General features: G+C 39.5%; 1 protein-coding gene across 2 annotated transcripts in view; it reads right to left on the reverse strand.

The window, feature by feature from the left end:
- The window catches only part of LOC139450201 (uncharacterized), a 125,532-nt gene extending 106,394 nt beyond the window's left edge, over positions 1–19,138 (reverse strand). For both annotated transcript variants that reach the window (XM_071231876.1, XM_071231878.1), the window contains exon 1: positions 18,691–19,138. In XM_071231876.1, coding sequence (XP_071087977.1) covers positions 18,691–18,768 — 78 coding nt within the window. In that variant the 5' untranslated portion in view covers positions 18,769–19,138. The remainder of the gene's footprint in view (positions 1–18,690) is intronic.
- Between the last annotated feature and the right edge of the window lie 4,479 nt (positions 19,139–23,617).

The raw sequence follows: 23,617 nt of genomic DNA on the forward strand, positions 1-23,617 counted from the left end.
CTATATCAAATCCATTAAAATCTAGCTTGGGAGGTGTGGCTTTAGTAATCATTTTAGCCATACGGGCATAGCCAATGGCCAAGCCGGTGACCACCGCTGAATGATACGTCGCGTTTACCAACATTTTACCGTCTGTAACTGGAGTAGTCATGCTTCTTATAGCATTATATGAGGACTAACCTCTAATTGAACTTGCTGTTGCGGCGGGGGTGACGTTTTCTCTTCTCCGGTCTTATAAAAGAACCATACAGCCGCTATACCAGCAACTCCTACTAGTGCCCATGTTTTAATCGGATTTGAATTATTTATTAATTTTGCTTTGCGCGCCAGCCCTCCCTTTCTTCCTGCAGCTATTTTTGGGGGGTTCTTAGTAACTCTGGGTTGTTTTTTTGTTTGTGGTGCATCCTCATTCACATGTGGTTCCGTTTCCGCAATCTGTTGTGTTTCCGCAATCTGTTGTGTCTCCATTTATATTATTAAGTGGGCACGTATGTTTAAATTGACAATACCTAGCCGTTATTAAAGCTGTGGTGAGTGGAGCTAAGAACATTCCGAATCTATGATAAAACTCACAGCTCACTGAGCTTATAGCGTGTTCGATGAATGGGTCTTTCTCTAGAGATTCGCATAAATACATGCGATGCTCTGCCGGGATGGGGAGAAACATACTAGCTACGACTGTGTATAGTTGTAATATAGACTACCCTATAGTTTTAGTCATTGTAGCTCCCTGTCTAGACTCGTAACACGCGTACAGTTTTTTAATCTCTTCATCGGTCATGTTATCAATTTTTTCGATGGTATAATTTTCTCCCAAATATTGGGAACATTTTCCACCGGCTACCAAAGCCGCGAGTCTTTCTCTATGTTTATCTAAAGATTTATCTACATTTTGATCTACATCAGATTCTTTGAGCATCTGTTCGATGAGTTCGTCGCATTCCATAATGTAATACCTAAGGAGATATTTAAGTCTAACATAATATAATATGACGTATCCAATACATCCCGTAATAATGAACTGTTGCGAAAGAATGAGGATTTCGAACCACATTTTATGTAATATTAACCTCTAATGTTCAATTTGCTATATTTTGCTATAATTTTGCTACAATTTTGCCATAATTTGCTATAATTTTGCTACATTTTGCTAAGCAATTGCATAAGCAGCTGGTTGATCGGTTTTTAATACGAGTTTACAGTGCTTCGTTGCCGCTAACACTTTTCTGACTTTATCTTGTTCACCCTTGGTATTCGCGTAAACATTCCTCGAATGAATCTCGATCTTTGCAATGAAACAGCGCTACCCATTTGGTCTGCTCTCTGAGATCTTTCAGGACAGAGTTGTATTTTTGAGTAAGTACCCAAACGCTATGTTGAGTATGCCGACCGGAGAATGCTAAATACGAAAGCATATCTTTCTTTTTTGTGAGTTCTTTACTCGCGCTGCAGTCGTCTATTACGAAAAGGGTTGATTCTCCTTTGTATTTTTCGTGACATACTCGGAGACAGTCTTGTAAACGATCGCCCGGATCGACTCTGTGTATTCCGTCGTCATTCATTACCCAATCTCTCGATAAGTATGTTTTATTAACGCTTATAGTCGGGCACAGAATAATAATATGATCGAAAACGTCCCGATAATGACTTTCTAAAATATCTAGAATAAAGGCTGTTTTTCCGCAGCCCGTTTGCCCGCATATGATAGCGCAGTGCGGATCTTTAGGTAAAAGATTATCAATAGATTGCTTGCACGAATCTCCCATTTTGTATATTAAGTTGCGCATCCATAATCACGTACAAATATATGTTTAATTTACCAACCGCTTCCTGGAGCTTCGTTATCTGTATGGTGACACCCTCGCTAGCATTTTCTATTCTCCTCCCACTACCGTGTAGTTGGTCATCGTCCGTTGTTCGCATGTCGAGCCATAGCGCGTACTTCGAGGTGAGGTATTCACCCATCGATACACTCCCGAGAGACAGATCTTTCACGACCGCGTTAACTTCCGGAGAACGTTTTATAGAAGGAAGTTTTTTAATCTCATCCCACTGGTGATACGCTATAATTCCTTGGCTATATAGTTGATTAGGAACGCCCTCGATAGTCAATTCTACTTTCGTAATCTTGGGATTGTAGAACTTCTCGGTATTTCTTTTAAACGCATCGGAGGGGTCCTCGAACAACATTAAAATACCCTTCAACGACCTCGTGGGGACATTTAGATTGATATTCCACATCGTATCTTTTTTGTCCCTCGTGATCTTTCGGTGTCGCAGCATGCGATCGTACAAAATGGCTAAATTTCCCGAATACTGGTTACGAATTTGTCTGGTTAATTTGGGATCCGTTATCATATCGTACTCGAGCGAGATATTGTCAATGGAATAGCTAGCATCTACATTAGCGGATCTGATTACTCTACCGTAGTCGTTAAAAGTGAGTTCGTATTCTAACCTATCGCCTAGGGATGCTTGATAAAAGGGCATGTGGGAATCTAGTAATTCAAAGTCTAGGGGAATATAGAATCGGTTACCTAATGCGTCGGCAACGGCCTGATCTTTTACGATGGTACCATCACCATTTTCAGCACCTACGCACAGTCTCAATGTGTTCTTATTACAAATACCTTGGTACTGTAAGTTTTCCCGCTCTTTATCCGTTCTCCAGAGATCCATGTAACAATAGTATACATCACTATCGTCGATACTCAAAACCTCATTACCGCTAATTTTAATAGCGATTTTCTTAACGATAGCACGACCTAAGTTCTGAACCGGCTCTCTGTTAACGTCGGCAGAATTCAAAACAATCGTAAATGCCAGTCGGACAGTTCCCGGAACTAACACATCGTGTGCGCCGAGATTAGGAAAGCGAACCAGAAGCGTTTGATTCTGATCGATGGTACTAGGGTTATTAGTTATAGTTACAGACTGACGAATTGCTTTGACCCCTAATGGATCTCGAAGTCTACGTTGTGGGTTTAACTTGCGTCCGTATTGCGAAGACATTGTTATATTGAAAACATGTACCCTATGTTTAATATAAAAATGACTAATTTTGAACATAATGACTTTGATCTAGATAACATAACTGATACTAGTACCATCGAAGAGGGTACTGATGACACCAGCTTTATGATCCCAACCGTAAATGATGAACTTTTGAAACCAGCCGTTGATGATTATTACGATGCATTAAAAGATGATAAAAATTATGTTACTCCAATAGGTCGTGAATATTCAAAGTTTGAGATAGATAGTAAAAGAATATTGCCACTGCGTGGCGCTCCGGATATTGATCTTATGCATTCTCGTACTCGTAAGCCCCTAGCCTTGTCTACGATAGCCGCTAAAAAAGGCATCGGCTTTGTTCGTGATGAATTAGGTTTTGTAGACTACCGACGACTTCCCGCGAAGACTACTAAGGCTCTTCAGACTATGAGGAAAGAACTCGTTAATACAGATGATTTGGAAGCAGCCTCGATGGTGGCCTCGGACGGACTCGGAGAAATCTTGGATACCTATTACGATAATTCCACGGCCAGTGTACCACATTCGGAGTTCAGTATTCGGGAATTACGAGGTCTTGACAAGGCAATGCAAACTATGCGGGGAGAACTCATCAATAATACAGCCAAGCTATCCGAAATCGACAAACATATAGCTCAAGAGAAAACAAAACTCGAACAGGCGGGCGATGAATTCAGTAGACGTCACGTTGCTGAAAGATTGCGTAACCTAGAAGAGGAAAGATTGGCCCGCCTCGAAGCAGCTTCCAGTAATAGAAAGGCACTTCGTTCGCAAATCAGTCGAATTCGAGAAACTATCGATCAAGTCCTCAACGATGATACTACACTGGCCGATAAAATTAAAACATTGTTCAGAGAACAGGGAATAACAATTGCTAGTATTTTAACCGCGTTGGGATTTATCATATCGACTTTGACTCTCTCATTAACAGGTGGCACAGGTGGAGGCGGATCACCGCCTAACGATAAAAACGGTATAAGAGAGTGGATAAAAAAGCATTTAAAAGCATTAGGTTCAGCACTGGGAAAGCTAGCTGAGAAAGCCGCGGCTGCACTTCCCGGTATAATTGGGAGTGTTGTTTTCCTGGCTATTGAATTTATTAGCTAAGACCACCACTTGGCTTAGTCAAAACTTGTGGGTGTTGATCGTAGCAATTGCAGGGTTGTTGTACGTATTCGCTAAAGACTATTTAACCAAATCATGAGTAAGCCAACCGAGATTCCACCCACTACAAGCGCTGTTTTTTCATCGATATGTTGTTGATTTTTAGCCGCAATATGCGGTGACACTTGTGCATCAGTAGATGTTTTAGTGATAGTTGGTGTTTGTGGCTTTACTATTCCCTTTTCACCCGTGATCGTTTGCGTTATTAATTCGACGTTCATATCTGAATTTATACCTGGTTTTTGTTGATCGGTAGCGATAACAATTTTATTATTATAACCGATCAATTGACCGATCTTAAGTTCTATATTACTCGGAGACATGTATAGTCCCGGTGCATAAACGAAGTCCACTTTGGATTGAGCGTACTGTAATGCATCTTGAAAACGCTTTATAGACGATGGTATGTCAACTGGTGAATTAATGGTGTCCTCCACGTTTGAGACAAACTGTTTTTGCGCATTGAGCACCGTCCCAGTACCGATAATGGACGTTCGTGTTTGAGATTGCGCTCCGAGAATTGCCCATACGTAAGTTCTTATCGATTCATTAACTCTTACAAATCCTGGGTTAGTAAAATTATTTTCCGTTTTATCATAAAGAAATTCATTCCAAGCGTCTGCGGTATCGTTCATTTGTATAAATTTTGTAACAATATAAATTAAACCACTCTTAAAACTCATAATATCCCCTCTCCAATCGTTACTATAAAGTTCCCAGCCTTTATACCAATCACCGGTTTTATGCCAATGATCATATATTCTTGCGTAAAGTTTGCTGGTACTATACAACTTACCAAAATTAACTGGAAGTTTATTAAGTACTTTATATACATAATCGCTTTCTTCTTTGACGGATTTATTTTCCTCTGTGTAAGGAACACCTAGACCATGGTTTGCTCCTTTAATACGCCAATCTTTACTCGTAGAAACATTAAATTCCTGACAAATACGCTCATATGCGGACCTATCGTAATTATTATTTGTGGAATTCCACGCTCGATCCTGCGGTAATGGAGCACTAATTTCTTTAAGTATACGTCTAATCTGATAGTACACGTGAAATGACATAACAGACTTATTCAGTTCAAATCCTGGAGCGTAAAGAGATACGCCACATCCCGTTGTGGCACACCATACGGCAAAGTTTAACTGATTCTGCCAAAATTGCATCGGATTGTGAAACCAATCGTGCATCATTTTATCGCTAGTTGCCGTGAGCCTGTACTTTTCAAAGATATCGGGGAATTTAACTAAAAATTCAGCACCATAGGCAGTTACTATAATCGATTGATTAGTAATGTATCTCGATTTCATATTTAAGTTATGATATAGTATCATTGTATATTTAATATGTATGTTACACTCCCGGGAATAACAAATGGCCAGTCTATTGAACTGCTTCAAACTATCGATAACTCGGACGGACAACTCGAAGTAGCTCTATGCGATGTAACGTATTACCAACGGTGGACCAATATAAGTGCTGCAAGAGGTAATAATGAGATATTTATATTTGATGAACAAAATAGATTTAATAGAATTACTACTATACCTGATGGGTATTACAGCATAAGCTCACTCAATGATGAATATTTTAATTCTAATGATGAATTTTTAAAGCCTTATGGAATTAGTCTCACACAAAATGAGTCAAATAGGACAGTGAAAATTTACAATGAAGGATCAAAAATACTTATTAGTGAGAACTTAGCAATTACACTTGGATTTAGAGGAGAAATAACATTACCACATGGCTCAAAAGCGATTGAAAGGAATATCGTACATGATTTAGTTCCCTATAAAGAGTTGTTCATTCATCTTGATCAAATAAGCACGACGGATAATATTCAACTAGAAAGTCCTTCAACTCTGCTCAGAAGTGTTCCAGTGAAAGATGAAAAATACAATAGCGGTAGAACGGAATCTTTCTCATTATTACAATATAAAAAATTGAAGCGGGGTATTATTTCAGACCTCAAAATTTCTGCATTAGATGTAAAACACCAACCTGTGCATGTAGGATACTTAAGTGTAACACTCCATATTATAAATAATGGTTGATTCCATATTTAAGTTATGATATAGTATCATTGTATATTTGATATGTATGTTACACTCCTTGGAATAACAAATGGTCAGTCTATTCAACTGCTTCGTACTATCGATAACTCGGATGGACAACTCGAAGTAGCTCTATGCGATGTAACGTATTACCCACGGTGGACCAATATAAGTGCTGCGAGAGGAAATAATGAGATAATATTAACACATGAAGGAGATAGAATTATTACTATACCTGATGGGTATTACAGCGTATGCTCACTCAATGATGAATTTTTTAAGCCTTATGGAGCTAGTCTAACACAAAATGAGGCGACTGGGAGACTGAAATTATCCCCTGGAGGAATGGGTGTAATTCCTTACAGGAACTTAAGAATTACAATTGGATTTGCAACCAATTATACTATAATAGTCGATTCATCAAATGAGGGAAATACATTACCCGATTTAGTTCCCTATAAAGAGCTGTGCATCCATCTTGATCAAATCAGTACAACGGATAATATTCAACAAGAAAGTCCTTCAACTTTGCTCAGAAGTGTTCCAGTCAAAAATGAAAAATACAATAGCGGTAGAACGGAATCTTTCTCATCATTACAATATAAAAAATTGAAGCGTGGTATTATTTCAGACCTCAAAATTTCTGTATTAGATGTAAATCACCAACCTGTACATATAGGATACTTAAGTGTAACACTCCATATTATAAATAATGGTTGATGCATCAGGCCCTGGAACGATAAGACAATGTAATACAATTGCGCTTTCCGATCTCGGAGACACAGAAGGATTCGATAAACCCGGTACCAATGGTAAGTTATACGCTTTACACTTACACGATAATGTATACAAGCGGAAAGAAGTCACATTCGCGGGTAATCTGGAAGATTTAAGTGATGTCGACGTTAGTAGACTCCTTAAAACCACTCCGTACAATATTATTTACAACAGTGAGAATAAATGGACTATGGTCGAGGCAAACGTCAAGTGGCTACTGAATATCGTCATTACCCCACCTTATGCGATGATGGGTAAGGGACATAATTTAACTAAGATGATAAATAGTGGTATCGTACTCGCGGCCTATATCCCGTCAAAACGAAAAAGTGTGTTAGTCACTCCCCTGCCAGAAAAACCAGGTCATATGTTATATAGTCGTCCGGCAATCCAAAATGTTAGTTTAAATTTGGTTACAGAATTCGATGATATTAAACAGAACTTGAGTGCAATACCTAATATTTCTACGCTTATTATTGAAGTCTTGTTCGGAGATGCACCGGTAGATGCCTTCGAAATATTACCAGGTCTATCGATTAAATGGCTCAAGAAACACGAGCGTCAACGTTGCAGTATTATTCATGTCGGTGCATCACCCGTTACATCCCTCGAGGGGGTTCAAATTATTAAAAGTGGTAGTATTTCTCTTTCTAAGATATTCTTGCCGTATAATATACATTTGATAAGGTTGATGTATACTCTCAAAACATTTAAGCAAGACCAATTAAAGACTATTATATATTCGTAATATACACTATGAGTTTATATCCAGCGCTCGATGAAATGATGGAAACTGTTGATGGATTTCGATTACATCAAATAAGCGACATAAAACATCGAATAGAAAAGGATAGGGAGTTGAGACTTGGATTGTATAAAAAGTATCGCAGAGCCGTGAATGCTCTGGACGGAGTTGACACCGCTCTTGTAGTAGCTGGCATGGGACTCGGTGTAGCCGGTGTCGGTTTACTATCAACTATAATCGCCGCGCCTATCGTGCTCGGCATGGAAATAGGTGCCGGAGTCTCAGGACTGACAGGAATAGCGATAAAATTCTTTTCTCGTAGGTTGCAAAAGAAAGCATTAAAACACGATAGTATTCGGATACTCGCAGAAGCAAAGTTGAACAGCATTGAGGATCATATTTCGACAGCAGTGGCTGATTGTAAGATATCCGAGGATGAGTTTCGTTTAGTGCTGTCGGAACTCACCAAATACAATGAAATGAAGCAGGAGATTCGATCAAAATCTCGTAAGACCAATGGTATTAGCGAAGACGATAAAAAAAAGTTCATAGAACAAGGGAGGCAACAAGCGCGTCAATTATTCCGTGCCAAAACCAAAGAGTGAGTGAGTGAGTGAGTTGGGTTTAACGCCGCTTTTAACAGTATTCCAGTTATATCACGGCGTGTCAGCTTAATGTGGGAGGAAAGCCCGAAGTGATGCAGGTCTCAGACGTTCACCACTTCGGTGAAACCCACGAGCACGGGTATGGTGCTGACAAACCTAGAAACATAATCGGGGTGAACCGGGATTCGAACCCACAATCATAGGTTTCTGGCGTGCCTAAGGGACGCAACTCTGCACAGCGAATAGCGGCGCCTTAGACGACCCCGCCAAAACCAAAGAACTGGTTGGAGATTAAAAATAAATTGCTTACTATCGTGTGATTACATTTAGACAAATGCTTACATAAATATATAATAATGGAAAAAACTATTAAATGGAGAGAATTACCACAAGGTTTTTATTATATCAGTGATGTCAAACCAACCAAATACGGTAATCAATTGTTTCTTATCAATTTACAAAAAGAGTGTAGTTATATAGTCTGGTCTCCTAGTAAAATGAACGAAGAACTTAATAAAAATGTTGAATATCGCTTTATCGATAAAAATAATGAAGAATATTTTTATTACCATTTAGACTCATCTAAAGCAATGATTGGCCCCAGGTATTGGTGAGCTAGAGTCAATCTTATGACTATCGTTGAATCGCATAGTCATTTACACATAAAAAATGCTGTAGTAGCAGTATAGGTATATGAATCCCGCTCCAGTGGAAGTGAGCCAGAACCATCATTACCTATACTACTCGGGTACACTATTTCACCGGACAGTTAGAGAATTTACAGTTGACACACAGCAGAATATATGAAACACACAATATTAACATTGTTGAAAAATTGCATATTAGATTCCAGACAATCGTGCTGTATACGCTGGAAGTAGAGAAACCAAATAGACATGGATGGTGGTAATAAGATTATCTGTAGTGTAGTCAGGGGCATCAAGAATAATGTTCTACTAAAGGGACATCCAGAATATTGTTCTACTGAAGGGATATAAAGAATATTGTTCTACCAAAGGGACATCAAGAATAAATTGTTTGATAGGCATTACTTAGAAGTTGACGGATGACAAGATAGACACAATTTTATGGATAACAACTTTTTTAATACTGTGAAGAGCGACGTTTCGGTCCCTCTTTGGGACTCCTGTGTGTGAGTAAGGTACACATATCTATTGTGAGTTTGGTGTTCACGTAATTTCTATTTTCTTATATTGATATGATTTCATTTTTATCCTTGGCTGCTCTGTTTATATACGTTCGAGCCCTTCAAACAGAATCCAAACCAGTGTCTAACGGAAGCCCACCCACACAGACCAGTATATCGACTTCAACTCTAACCACCCTCTTAGAACCAAGACTGGCATCATCCCCACCCTCACCAAACAAGCCATCAACCTTTCCTCTGCTGACCCCAAACCTGAGATCGAACACCTCCGCCGAGTCTTCACCCACCTCAACAATTATCCACCAAATCTCGTCAACAAAGTCATCGCCTCTGTACTCCATCCCACACCCAGACCTGCGACCCTTAAACCCAGCGCCCTTCCGCATCGCCCTCCCATTCATAGGAAAAGCCTCCCACATCATCAGCCGCCTCCTAAAACAGCAAGCCAACATCGACACCCACTTCACCAGCTCCAACTCCCTCAACACCCTGCTAAGAGCCTAAAGGTGTAGTTTACAAAATTGACTGCAACTGTGGACAATCTTACGTAGGTGAAACATCCCGCCCAATCCACACCAGAATGAAATAGCATAAAACCTCCACCATTAAATCCGACAGCAAATCAGCCATCTCGGACCATATCAGCAATTGTCCCAATCACATCATCAACTGAACTGGGACAATGTCCAAATCCTCGCCAACAACCTCCATGATTTCACTAAAAGAAAACTAACAGGAGCAGTCCACAGTCGCTGCCACAAGCCATCAATCAACAGAGATCAAGGCTATTTCATCCAATCCGCTTACTATGAACTCATCAAACAATAATCACTTATCCTGTTTATTGGCTTCATGTCCCTATTGGCTTCCACCTATGTGTTTTCTGTCCATCGTGTTGTGACAGCATCAACCGTTTGTTGTAACACCTACCAATGTTATCCCACTCATGTATGCAATTGTTGTCACTGTTAATCCTCCACCTACTATATATATTCTGTACTAAGTCCCTCATTCAGTCTTGCTTGACAACGGTATAAGGATCTATACCGAAAACGTCGCTCTTCACAGTATCAAAGAAATTGTGTCTATCTTGACATAAAGAATATTGTTCTACTAAAGGACATGAAGAATATTGTTCTACTAAAGGGACATATTTCAAGAATATTGTTCTACTAAAGGGACATCAAGAATATTGTCCTGCTATAGGGACATCAAGAATATTGTTCTACTATAGGGACATCAAGAATATTGTTCTACTAAAGGGACATCAAGAATATTGTTCTACTATAGGGACATCAAGAATATTGTTCTACTATAGGGACATCAAGAATATTGTTCTACTATAGGGACATCAAGAATATTGTTCTACTATAGGGACATCAAGAATATTGTTCTACTATAGGGACATCAAGAATATTGTTCTACTAAAGGGATATCAAGAAAATTGTTCGACTAAAGGGACATCAAGAATATTGTTGAACAAAAGGGACATATTTCAAGAATATTGTTCTACTAAAGGGGCATCAAGAATATTGTACTACACAAGGGACATCAAGAATATTGTTCTACTAAAGGGACATCAAGAATATTGTTCTACTATAGGGACATCAAGAATAATATTCTATTAAAGGGACATCAAGAATATTGTTCAACAAAAGGGACATATTTCAAGAATATTGTTCAACAAAAGTGACATATTTCAAGAATATTGTTCTACTAAAGGGACATATTTCAAGAAGATTGTTGTTCTGTAGGGACATCAAAAATATTGTTATACTATAGTAATATTGTACTGCACAAGGGATATCAGGAATATTGTTCTACTAAAGGGATATCAGGAATATTGTTCTACTAAAGGGACATATTTCAAGAATATTGTTCTACTAAAGGGACATCAAGAATATTGTCCTACTATAGGGACATCAAGAATATTGTTCTATTAAAGGGACATCAAGAATATTGTTCAACAAAAGGGACATAAAGAATATTGTTCAACAAAAGGGACATATTTCAAGAATATTGTTCTACTAAAGGGACATATTTCAAGAAGATTGTTCTACTAAAGGGACATCAAGAATATTGTTCAACAAAAGGGACATATTTCAAGAATATTGTTCTACTAAAGGGACATATTTTAAGAATATTGTTCTACTAAAGGGACATCAAGAATATTGTTTAACAAAAGAGACATCAAGAATATTGTTCTACTAAAGGGACATATTTCAAGAATTTTGTTCTACTAAAGGGACATCAAGAATATTGTTTAACAAAAGGGACATCAAGAATATTGTTCAACTAAAGGGACATCAAGAATATTGTTCTACTAAAGGGACATCAGGAATACTGTACTACAGAAGGGATATCAGGAATATTGTACTACAGAAGGGATATCAGGAATATTGTTGTTCTGTAGGGACATCAGGAATACTGTACTACAGAAGGGATATCAGGAATATTGTACTACAGAAGGGATATCAGGAATATTGTTGTTCTGTAGGGACATCAAAAATATTGTTCTACTATAGTAATATTGTACTACACAAGGGATATCAGGAATATTGTTCTACTAAAGGGACATATTTCAAGAATATTGTTCTACTATGGGGACATCAAGAATATTGTTCAACAAAAGGGACATATTTCAAGAATATTGTTCTACTAAAGGGGCATCAAGAATATTGTACTACACAAGGGACATCAAGAATGTTGTTCTACTAAAGGGACCTCAAGAATAGTGTTCTACTATAGGGACATCAAGAATATTGTTCTATTAAAAGGGACATCAAGAATATTGTTCAACAAAAGGGACATAAAGAATTGTTCAACAAGGGGACATATTTCAAGAATATTGTTCTACTAAAGGGACATATTTCAAGAATATTGTTCTACTAAAGGGACATCAAGAATAGTGTTCTACTATAGGGACATCAAGAATATTGTTCTACTAAAGGGACATATTTCAAGAATATTGTTCTACTAAAGGGACATCAAGAATATTGTTTAACAAAAGGGACATCAAGAATATTGTTCTACTAAAGGGACATCAAGAATATTGTTCTACTAAAGGGACATCAAGAATATTTTTCTACTAAAGGGACATCAAGAATATTGTTCTACTGGAGGGACACCAGGAATACTGTACTACAGAAGGAATATCAGTAATATTGTACTACACAAGGTATATAAGGAATATTGTTGTTCTGTAGGGACATCAAAAATATTGTTATACTATAGTAATATTGTACTGCACAAGGGATATCAGGAATATTGTTCTACACAAGGGATATCAGGAATATTGTTCTACTAAAGGGACATATTTCAAGAATATTGTTCTACTAAAGGGACATCAAGAATATTGTTTAACAAAAGGGACATCAAGAATATTGTTCAACTAAAGGGACATAAAGGATATTGTTCTACTAAAGGGACATCAGGAATACTGTACTACAGAAGGGATATCAGGAATATTGTACTACAGAAGGGATATCAGGAATATTGTTGTTCTGTAGGGACATCAAAAATATTGTTCTACTATAGTAATATTGTACTACACAAGGGATATCAGGAATATTGTTCTACTAAAGGGACATATTTCAAGAATATTGTTCTACTATGGGGACATCAAGAATATTGTTCAACAAAAGGGACATATTTCAAGAATATTGTTCTACTAAAGGGGCATCAAGAATATTGTACTACACAAGGGACATCAAGAATATTGTTCTATTAAAGGGAGATCAAGAATATTGTTCAACAAAAGGGACATAAAGAATTGTTCAACAAAAGGGACATATTTCAAGAATATTGTTCTACTAAAGGGACATCAAGAATATTGTCCTACTATAGGGACATCAAGAATATTGTTCAACTATAGGGACATCAAGAATATTATTCTACTATAGGGACATCAAGAACATTGTTCTACTAAAGGGACATCAAGAATATTGTTCTACTAAAGGGACATCAGGAATACTGTACTACAGAAGGGATATCAGGAATATTTTTGTTCTGTAGGGACATAAAAAATATTGTTATACTATAGTAATATTGTACTACACAAGGGATATCAGGAATATTGTTCTACTAAAGGGATATCAGGAATATTGTTCTACTAAAGGGACATCAAGAATATTGTTCTACTATAGGGACAAAAAGAATATTGTTCTACTAAAGGGACATCAAGAATATTGTTCTACTATAAGGACATCAAGAATATTGTTCTACTATAGGGATATCAAGAATATTGTTCTACTATAGGGACATCAAGAATATTATTCTACTATAGGGACATCAAGAACATTGTTCTACTTAAGGGACATCAGGAATACTGTACTACAGAAGGGATATCAGGAATATTGTTCTACTATAGTATTATTGTACTACACAAGGGATATCAGGAATATTGTTCTACTAAAGGGATATCAGGAATATTGTTCTACTAAAGGGACATCAAGAATATTGTTCTACTATAGGGACATCAAGAATATTGTTCTACTAAAGGGACATCAAGAATATTGTTCTACTATAAGGACATCAAGAATATTGTTCTACTATAGGGATATCAAGAATATTGTTCCACTATAGGGACATCAAGAATATTGTTGTTCTGTAGGGACATCAAAAATATTGTTGTACTATAATAATATTGTACTACAGAAGGGACATCAGGAATACTGTTCTACTAAAGGGATATCAGGAATATTGTACTACACAAGGGATATCAGGAATATTGTTGTTCTGTAGGGACATAAAAAAATATTGGTCTACTATAGTAATATTGTACTACACAAGGGATATCAGGAATATTGTTCTACTAAAGGGATATCAGGAATATTGTACTACACAAAGGATATCAGGATTATTGTACTACACAAGGGATATCAGGAATATTGTTATAGTAAAGGGATATCAGGAACATTTTACTACACAACATGAACAAGGAATATCAGGAACAGTTACTGCACAAGGGATATCAGGAACATTGTACTACAGAAGGGACATCAGGAATATTGTACTACACTAGGAATATCAGGAATATTGTACTACACAAGGAATATCAGGATTAGTGTACTCGACAAGGGATATCAGGACTATTGTACTACACAAGGGATATCAGGAATATTGTACTACAGAAGGGATATCAGGAATATTGTTCTACACAAGGGATATCGGGAATATTGTACTACACAAGGGATATCAGGAATATTGTACTACACTAGGGATATCAGGAACATTGTACTACACAAGGGATATCAGGAATATTGTACTACACTAGGGATATCAGGAATATTGTTCTACACAAGGGAAATCAGGAATTTTGTACTACACAAGAGATATCAGGAATATTGTTCTACACAAGGGATATCAGGAATATTGTTCTACACAAGGGATATCAGGAATATTGTACTACACAAGGGATATCAGGAATATTGTTCTACACAAGGGATATCAGGAATATTGTACTACACAAGGGATATCAGGAATATTGTACTACACAAGGGATATCAGAAACACTGTACTACACTAGGGAATATCAGGAACACTGTTCTGTGCAGGGCAGTGACAGTATGACAACAAAGTTGAGTGGATTGTTGAACATTGTGTCCTGACTGATGTTGTTTACACCTAGTGATGACCTGACTGATGATGTTGACGCCTAGTGATGACCTGACTGATGATGTTGACACCCAGTGATGACCTGACTGATGATGTTGACACCCAGTGATGACCTGACTGATGATGTTGACACCCAGTGATGTCCTGACTGATGTTGTTGATGCCTAGTGATGACCTGACTGATGATGTTGACACCCAGTGATGACCTGACTGATGATATTGACACCCAGTGATGACCTGACTGAGAATGTTGACGCCTAGTGATGACCTGACTGATGATGTTGATGCCTAGTGATGACCTGACTGATGATGTTGATGCCTAGTGATGACCCGACTGATGATGTTGACACCTAGTGATGACCTGACTGATGATGTTGACGCCTAGTGATGACCTGACTGATGATGTTGACACCCAGTGATGACCTGACTGATGATGTGGACACCCAGTGATGACCTGACTGATGATGTGGACGCCCAGTGATGACCTGACTGATGATGTTGATGCCTAGTGATGACCTGACAGATGATGTTGACACTCAGTGATGACCTGACTGATGATGTTGACACCTAGTGATGACCTGACAGATGATGTTGACACCTAGTGATGACCTGACTGATGATGTTGACACCTAGTGGTGTCTTGACTGATGATGTTTACACCTAGTGATGACCTGACTGATGATGTTGATGCCTAGTGATGACCTGACTGATGATGTTGACACCCAGTGATGACCTGACTGATGATGTTGACACCCAGTGATGACCTGACTGATGATGTTGACACGTAGTGATGACCTGACTGATGATGTTGACACCCAGTGATGACCTGACTGATGATGTTGACACCCAGTGATGACCTGAATGATGTTGACACCTAGTGATGACCTGACTGATGATGTTGACACCTAGTGATGACCTGACTGATGTTGTTGACACCTAGTGATGTCCTGACTGATGATGTTGATGGCCAGTGATGACCTGACTGATGATGTTGATGCCTAGTGATGACCTGACTGATGATGTTGACACTCAGTGATGACCTGACTGATTATGTTGACACCTAGTGATGACCTGACAGATGATGTTGACACCTAGTGATGACCTGACTGATGATGTTGACACCTAGTGGTGTCCTGACTGATGTTGTTTACACCTAGTGATGACCTGACTGATGATGTTGACACCTAGTGATGACCTGACTGATGATATTGACACCCAGTGATGACCTGACTGATGATGTTGACACCCAGTGATGACCTGACTGATGATGTTGACACCTAGTGATGACCTGACTGATGTTGTTGACACCTAGTGATGTCCTGACTGATGATGTTGACACCTAGTGATGACCTGACTGATGTTGACACCCAGTGATGACCTGACTGATGTTGACACCCAGTGATGACCTGACTGATGATGTTGACACGTAGTGATGACCTGACTGATGATGTTGACACCCAGTGATGACCTGACTGATGATGTTGACACCTAGTGGTGACCTGACTGATGACACCTAGTGATGACCTGACTGATGACAACCTAGTGATGACCTGACTGATGTTATTTCTATGTTTTTCTGTGGGCAGCACAGCATTTTACATTGAACAACTTTCAGACCTAGTTGTGCCAATGACATTATCAGATGTGCACACATATAAATAAAAAATAATGTTCTAATCATAAAACATTTATACCTCAACCATGACGAGGGCAATCAGTAATATGTTTATTAAAGAGCGTATGTAGGTATTAATATATATATATATATATATATATATATATATATATATATATATATATATATATATATATATATTACCTAAACTAAATGTATATACCTATATATATATATATATATATATATATATATATATATATATATATATATATATATATATATACTCTTCAAAAAAAGAAACTTGACATAGATGTAAAACCACTTTTTGCCAAATATCTAAATTAATTACATTAAATGAGAACCAAATAAGTCAAACAGAAAGATGATGTGTCTATAATTCCCGAAAACACATGCAAAGCACATAAACATAGCGTTTGGGGATCAATTTTATAGCTTCATCCAAACGCAACCGCCTGTAAAAAACAGGCCCCTCTGCTGAATGGGTATTAAAAACCACATCAATGGCTGTTCATACGGCAGTAGAGGTGGTGAAAGAATGCCAAGACTGAATGCAGCTCAACGGAACAACGCCAGTGGGAGATCACAAGCTGGAGCAACTCAGCAAGAAGTGGCCAGGCACTTTGGCGTATCCAGACAGACAATCTCCGCACTGTGGACCCGATACAACACCAACAGAGTTGACGACAGACCAAGGTCAGGAAGACCAAAGGTGACAACCCAAGCACAAGATTGATACATCCGGCTGCGACACTTCCGAGACATCACTATCACAGCCACGTCTACAGACTGAGGGAGGCTGGACTTTTTGCACGAAGACCTGTTCGACGTCATGTATTGACCCCACGTCATCTGGCGGACTGTCTGCTTTGGTGCCAACAGAGGGTTAGATGGGCACCTGCAAGGTGGAGAAATGTACTGTTTACTGACGAGTCCTGTTTCCTACTCACACGTGCTGATGGGTGCACACGTGTCTACAGACGTCGGGGTGAACGTTACGCCCCCAACTGTGTGCAGCAGGTTGTCCCATTTGAGGCGGGAGTGTCATAGTATGGGCCGGAATTCACACGGTGGTAGGACGCCTCTCGTGCATGTGGCAGGTGCATTGACAGGTGTGCATTACAGAGACTTGATCCTACAGCCTTACGTCCCAAACACTTCCGGCGCTTCTTGATGCACTTCAGCATGAATGGCAGCACATCCAACAGCGTGTTAATGACTACTTGACTATGGGTCGTCGGTGTCAAGCGGTGATTGATGAACGTGGTGGGCACAACCGATACTGAAATTTTCTGTACCCCTGTGATATAAACATATTTATTTCCATAAAGTGGAGGGATTGGCAAACAAGCAAATTTTGCTTATCTGAATGCCTCTCCCAAACATGATACATATACAAATAGCAATGTATGTACCCCTGTGACATTAGCTGTATCGTGTACGTGTGTCTGTCTAGGTGACACGATTAATGTTTTGAACATTGGGTACATTGATCTTCAAACAGTGTTTCAATGATGGTTTTTGTGTCCTATTTTGAAACAATCACATTATATTACATTTTGAAAGTCAGTGTCAAGTTTCTTTTTTTGAAGAGTATAATATATATATATTCTATTCAGCAAAGTTCTAACTCTCAGGCACAATATAGTAATAATCAAATAAGTGGAGTAAGATTGAACACAGTTTTAATTGGCTAGCGCTTTCAACTCATACCACATACGAGTCTCATCAGGCCATTTAACTGAATAACACTAAAACTGTGTTCAATCTTACTCCACTTATTTAATTATTACTATATACTATGTTCATACACCATGTATACTATGTATGAAAGTATGTGAGATACACACACTATATACCATTGAACCAGTTGAGCTACGTACCCGCGACCGTCGAAGCGTCTTCAGGCCTTTCTCCAGGGCATCCAGCCCTTCCCTCGGCGTACATATTCCCACCGGCATCACTATGGTAACACACACTCCACGCTTTAATTGACCACCACGTTGTCAGCTCACTAAACGACGCTCACAACTCTGGTGATATCATAACACGTTTAACACTCAGATAAAAAAAACCATGTACAGATCGATCTGTGTCGATCACTTGGATTAATCGATCTGTGCCCCGTCCATTGAGCCGAAACATGGCATCCTGTCGGCAACCTCAATGGAAACGAACACACACTTCAACACTTCTGTCGTTATCTCCGGCTACTCCTTGGGACATCGCCGTCACATTCTGTGATGATTCCAGTTCACAATCACTTACAGAGCGACTGTCACACCACACTTACAGTTGTTTACTTTCTGCCGTCCGACAAACTTGGCTGCAGTTGGCCCTCGCGGTGAGACTACCTTCCGCACGACGTATCAGTGTTACTATGTGCCGTTATGGGGCGCCGGGTATAGACGGGGGATTACAGCGATCGCTCGGGATTAGGGGGAAGGCCAGTAATCCATAAATCAAAAGCGTTTCAAAACTTTCAAAAGAAGGAGAAGGGGGTCTTTTGTTAACTTCTTAGGTCACGAGAACAAAGTGCAGTAGACTTTGTACATAGGTAGCTGCCACCGACTGTGTGATTGAACTATGGGTTAGCAAGAAGCGACCACTCCGCGGGGAGGACGGTTACATTATTATTTCATGAATTTGTAATGCGCACTTTCCAATTTAAAACCGCTCAAATGCGCTTAAACCATGATAGATCTTTTCATTGCCTTAGGTCCCTTTGGAGTAAACAGCACGTACAAGCAGCCTCTGCGGCGCTGGAAGGTTGAAGGCCACATTAGGTCACAGTACACTGACAATGGGTAGAATCTCGTATACCACACCTTATCGCCCGATATACTGACAGATACCACACTGTATCGCCCGATATACTGACAGATACCACACTGTATCGCCCGATATACCGACAGATACCACACTGTAGCGCCCGATATACCAACATACACCACACTGTATCGCCCGATATGCCGACAGATACCACACTGTATCGCCGATATACCGACATAAACCACACTGTATCGCGCGATATACTGACATATACCACACTGTATCGCCAGATATACTGACATATACCACACTATATCGCCCGATAAACTGACATATAGCACAATGTTTCGCCCGATATACTGAAAACAGTCGCGTGAATGTTGTTTATCACGAGGTCAGCATTATTAAAATAAAGCACACAGCCAAAGTTTCCTGTGTATTAGCTCTACGTTATTCCCGTGGTTGCGTAATTGTGGTCCAAGATGCAAGAATTTTTCTTAAGAGCATACACAGTTTGTGTTTATAAATAATATAATTTGTCATTTGTCTCCGAGTTTTTACTCTGAGTGTGTTAATGTTTTCACTCCATATGCGCTAATGTCTAACGTTTTCACTCCATGTGCGGTAAGGTCTAACGGTTTCACTGTGTGTGTGGCAATGTTTAACGTTTTCACTCTGTGCGGTAACGTTTAACGTTTTCACTTCATATGCGGTAAAGTCTAACGTTTTCACTGTGTGTGGTAATTTTAGATGCAAGATTTCCTAATGTTTCAAAGTATGAAGTGCTTGTAAAATGACATGAAATCAAGTTAAAATCATTACAATTGATTTAACTTATCATCCATGATGGTCCAATGATTAAGACACTTTATTATTACACTAATGTTCTAAAGTTCAATTTCCAGGTAATAATTACTAGTTCTAAGATACGCGTATACAATGTTTACATGTTCTCAGTAACGCTCCACTGCCCCGTGACCTTAACCTTCATGTGCAATGTCAAAGCTCACAGGTCACGCCACGACCTCTTCAAAGCTCATGCATTTCGAAGCACATGCTCACCATTGTGTATTGGACCTCCATGCTGCTAGGTTCTCACCTTACTGCCTGCTATATTTGAACTATGTAAAGACACATGTGAGTACCTTTCCCTTCCATTGTTTGGTTTTATGTTTATTTCTGAACACCCTGAAATTGTACATATGCCAAAATACTACTCAAAAGAAGTTAGGGGTCACACCATTTCGAAAGTATGAAAATGTAAATCATTGAGTACACCCAGTTGGTTGTATTTTGAGAAATGTTTTGAAAAGAATTGAAGATACGCGAATCAAATTGAAGGATCATGTGCAAATCATGGAGATTGAGCGAGTTTCTGGGTGCATCAGGTGCTTTGAGAAATGTCAAAATCTAACAAAAACTGACATCCAGTGACGTCGATCACGGCGATCGAACACAATATTTACTCATCCTTGCCTCATCATTAATGAAATGCACGTGCATCATGTGCCGTTTTTCGCTTAAATCCCGCGAACGATTCTGTACAAGTCACATGTTTCATCCGACTTGAATGTTGAACATGACTCGACGTCAGCTAAGCCTTGTTGATCGTGGAAGAGCCATTGCATGGCTTCAGGACGGTCTGAGTCAGAGAAATGTTGCCCAGAGAATCGGTTGTAGCCAAAGTGTGATTGGTAGACTGTGGCAGAGATTTGAAGTGTCCAATTCCATTCAGAATCACCCTCGTTCTGGAAGACCCAGGTCAACTTCACAACGTGAAGACCGGTATGTCACAAACCTGGCATTGCGTCAACGAACTGTCACAGCAAGACATCTTAGAGATGAACTGCGCCTTGCAACAGGAACCCAAGTGTCTGACCAGACAATCCGTAACCGACTACGGGCAAACAACATGCGGTCACGGCACCAAGCAGTTCGGCCACCTCTTCTGCAACATCATCGTAGAGCACGTGCAGACTGGTGTAGACGTCACAGACGCTGGACACGTCCTGACTGGCAGAGAGTGCTCTTCGCAGATGAATCCCGGATTGCACTGCAGTTCAACGACGCCAGGATTCGTGTCTATCGTCGTCCTGGGGAACGGTTTGCCGACGTCAACGTCAGACAACGTCACAGATATGGTGGAGGCTCAGTGATGGTGTGGGCTGGAATTTCTGTTCACCACCGGACACCTGTCTACGTCGTTCAGGGTAATCTGACAGGAATCAGGTATAGGGACGAGATTATTCAACCCCTTGTTCTTCCTGCACTTCGTCAAATTTGACGTGGCGCCATTTTGCAGGACGACAACGCCAGAGCTGATTTCTTGGCACAAAACGGTGTGCAACGAATGGATTGGCCAGCGTTCTCACCAGATTTGGCACCGCTTGAACATGCCTGGGACGAGTTGGGTAGACGTGTGGCAAACAATCAACGTCAACCTGTAAATCTGCAAGAACTGACATAATTCCTTCAAGCAGAGTGGCAGGCTATCCCCCAACAGTTCTTTCAACGCTTAATTGACAGTATGCGACAACGATGTGTTGCATGTCTTAGGCGCAAGGGGCAGTTTTACTCGCTATTGACATGGCATTACTCTTTGTGACGTGTGTTTTTGACCCCCTGTTATTCACAAGTGGTCGGCCGTTTGTACCGATGTCGCCACTGTTGAATGGTTTTGCCGCTCTTGTGCAGCAGTGATTGGCAACTGTTACTGTCTTTTATTAACACAAGCATATGAAATCTGAAATTTTACAGACAATAAATTATTTGACCCTTAACTTCTTTTGAGTAGTATATTAATTTAGTGCAAAATTGTTTAGATATTTCACACAACTGTTACATTATATTTGCAAATGCGTGCTTGGTAATTTTGCATAATTTCAATGTAGTCAATGTATTTATTGCTTCATTTGGATGTAATTTTGAATGTGTTAAATACTAGGAAAATTGGTAATTATTTTCTGAATTTACAGAAAGCTATTGTTTATTCTAGTTAACCTCATCAACTGGTCGACGCTTCAACTCGTTACCGACTCGTTACCATTCGTTTTAAGGCCATGGCTCCGCGTATAAACTGTAAACTGTCAAACGTCACGCAATAAACCCTGTTGATGCGAGTGTTAGTTTTGTGTTCTTGCATCCACATTAGTTCAGAAAAAGGTACAGACAGTGGGGTGTAATTATAGGTAAAATAGCAGTATACTGAACGTCTTACCGTAACGGAGACCAATGCACACTCATCTTAGACTGTTCAAAACGGTTATCAGTTAGTCCGGGATACGTTCGAAGTTGATTTTGAACTGTTCATTGCTTAACAGTACAGGGATTTAACGTTTAACTGTAAAGCAATCTATCGCACAACATGTGTTAATTGTTGGAAAGTGACATCTGTATTCTAAAAAAGTCATGGCTACAAGAGACATGCGCGATTACTCTGACGTTTCCAATCCAGTAGAAGAGGACGAACAATGGGACAAGCTGGGAGGCAAAGAGAATAAGGACACTTCACAACGTCCAGTACGACAGAATTCTTACGGAGAAAGGCAAAAGTGAACATTTACGTCTGCTAAGGAACAAGAGTATTGCTGCACTTTCTGTGTTGACTCAGTGCAAAATTAAACTTGTTTCTCTTATGAACAATCATGATAATTTGCATTTAGTTAAATCTTATCTTAAAAATGTTGCTGCTTTGTGTTCCAGTCACGAAAAATGACGTTTTCACTTCATATGCGGTAAAGTCAAACGTTTTCGATGTGTGTCGCGATGTTTAACGTTTTCACTCTGTGCGGTAATGTTTTGCGTTTTCATTCTCTATAGCATAGCGTAGTATTAGGTACATAACACGTCTTGGATTCAGTCTTGGACACCCCCCCCCCCACCCCCCCACCCCACCCCAACCACACACACACACACACACACACTTTTGGTTCAACCTATGAACACCAGAATGGTTCTCACGGACCAAGGATCAACACGTGGTTGTAGAGCCGCGGTCCCATCTCTGGTGTTATGTACATGGCTGTTCTACCTCCGTGG

This window comes from Haliotis cracherodii, unplaced genomic scaffold (assembly GCF_022045235.1).
Source record: "Haliotis cracherodii isolate W230 unplaced genomic scaffold, xgHalCrac1.p SCAF_8, whole genome shotgun sequence".
In the NCBI taxonomy this organism is placed as follows: domain Eukaryota; kingdom Metazoa; phylum Mollusca; class Gastropoda; order Lepetellida; family Haliotidae; genus Haliotis; species Haliotis cracherodii.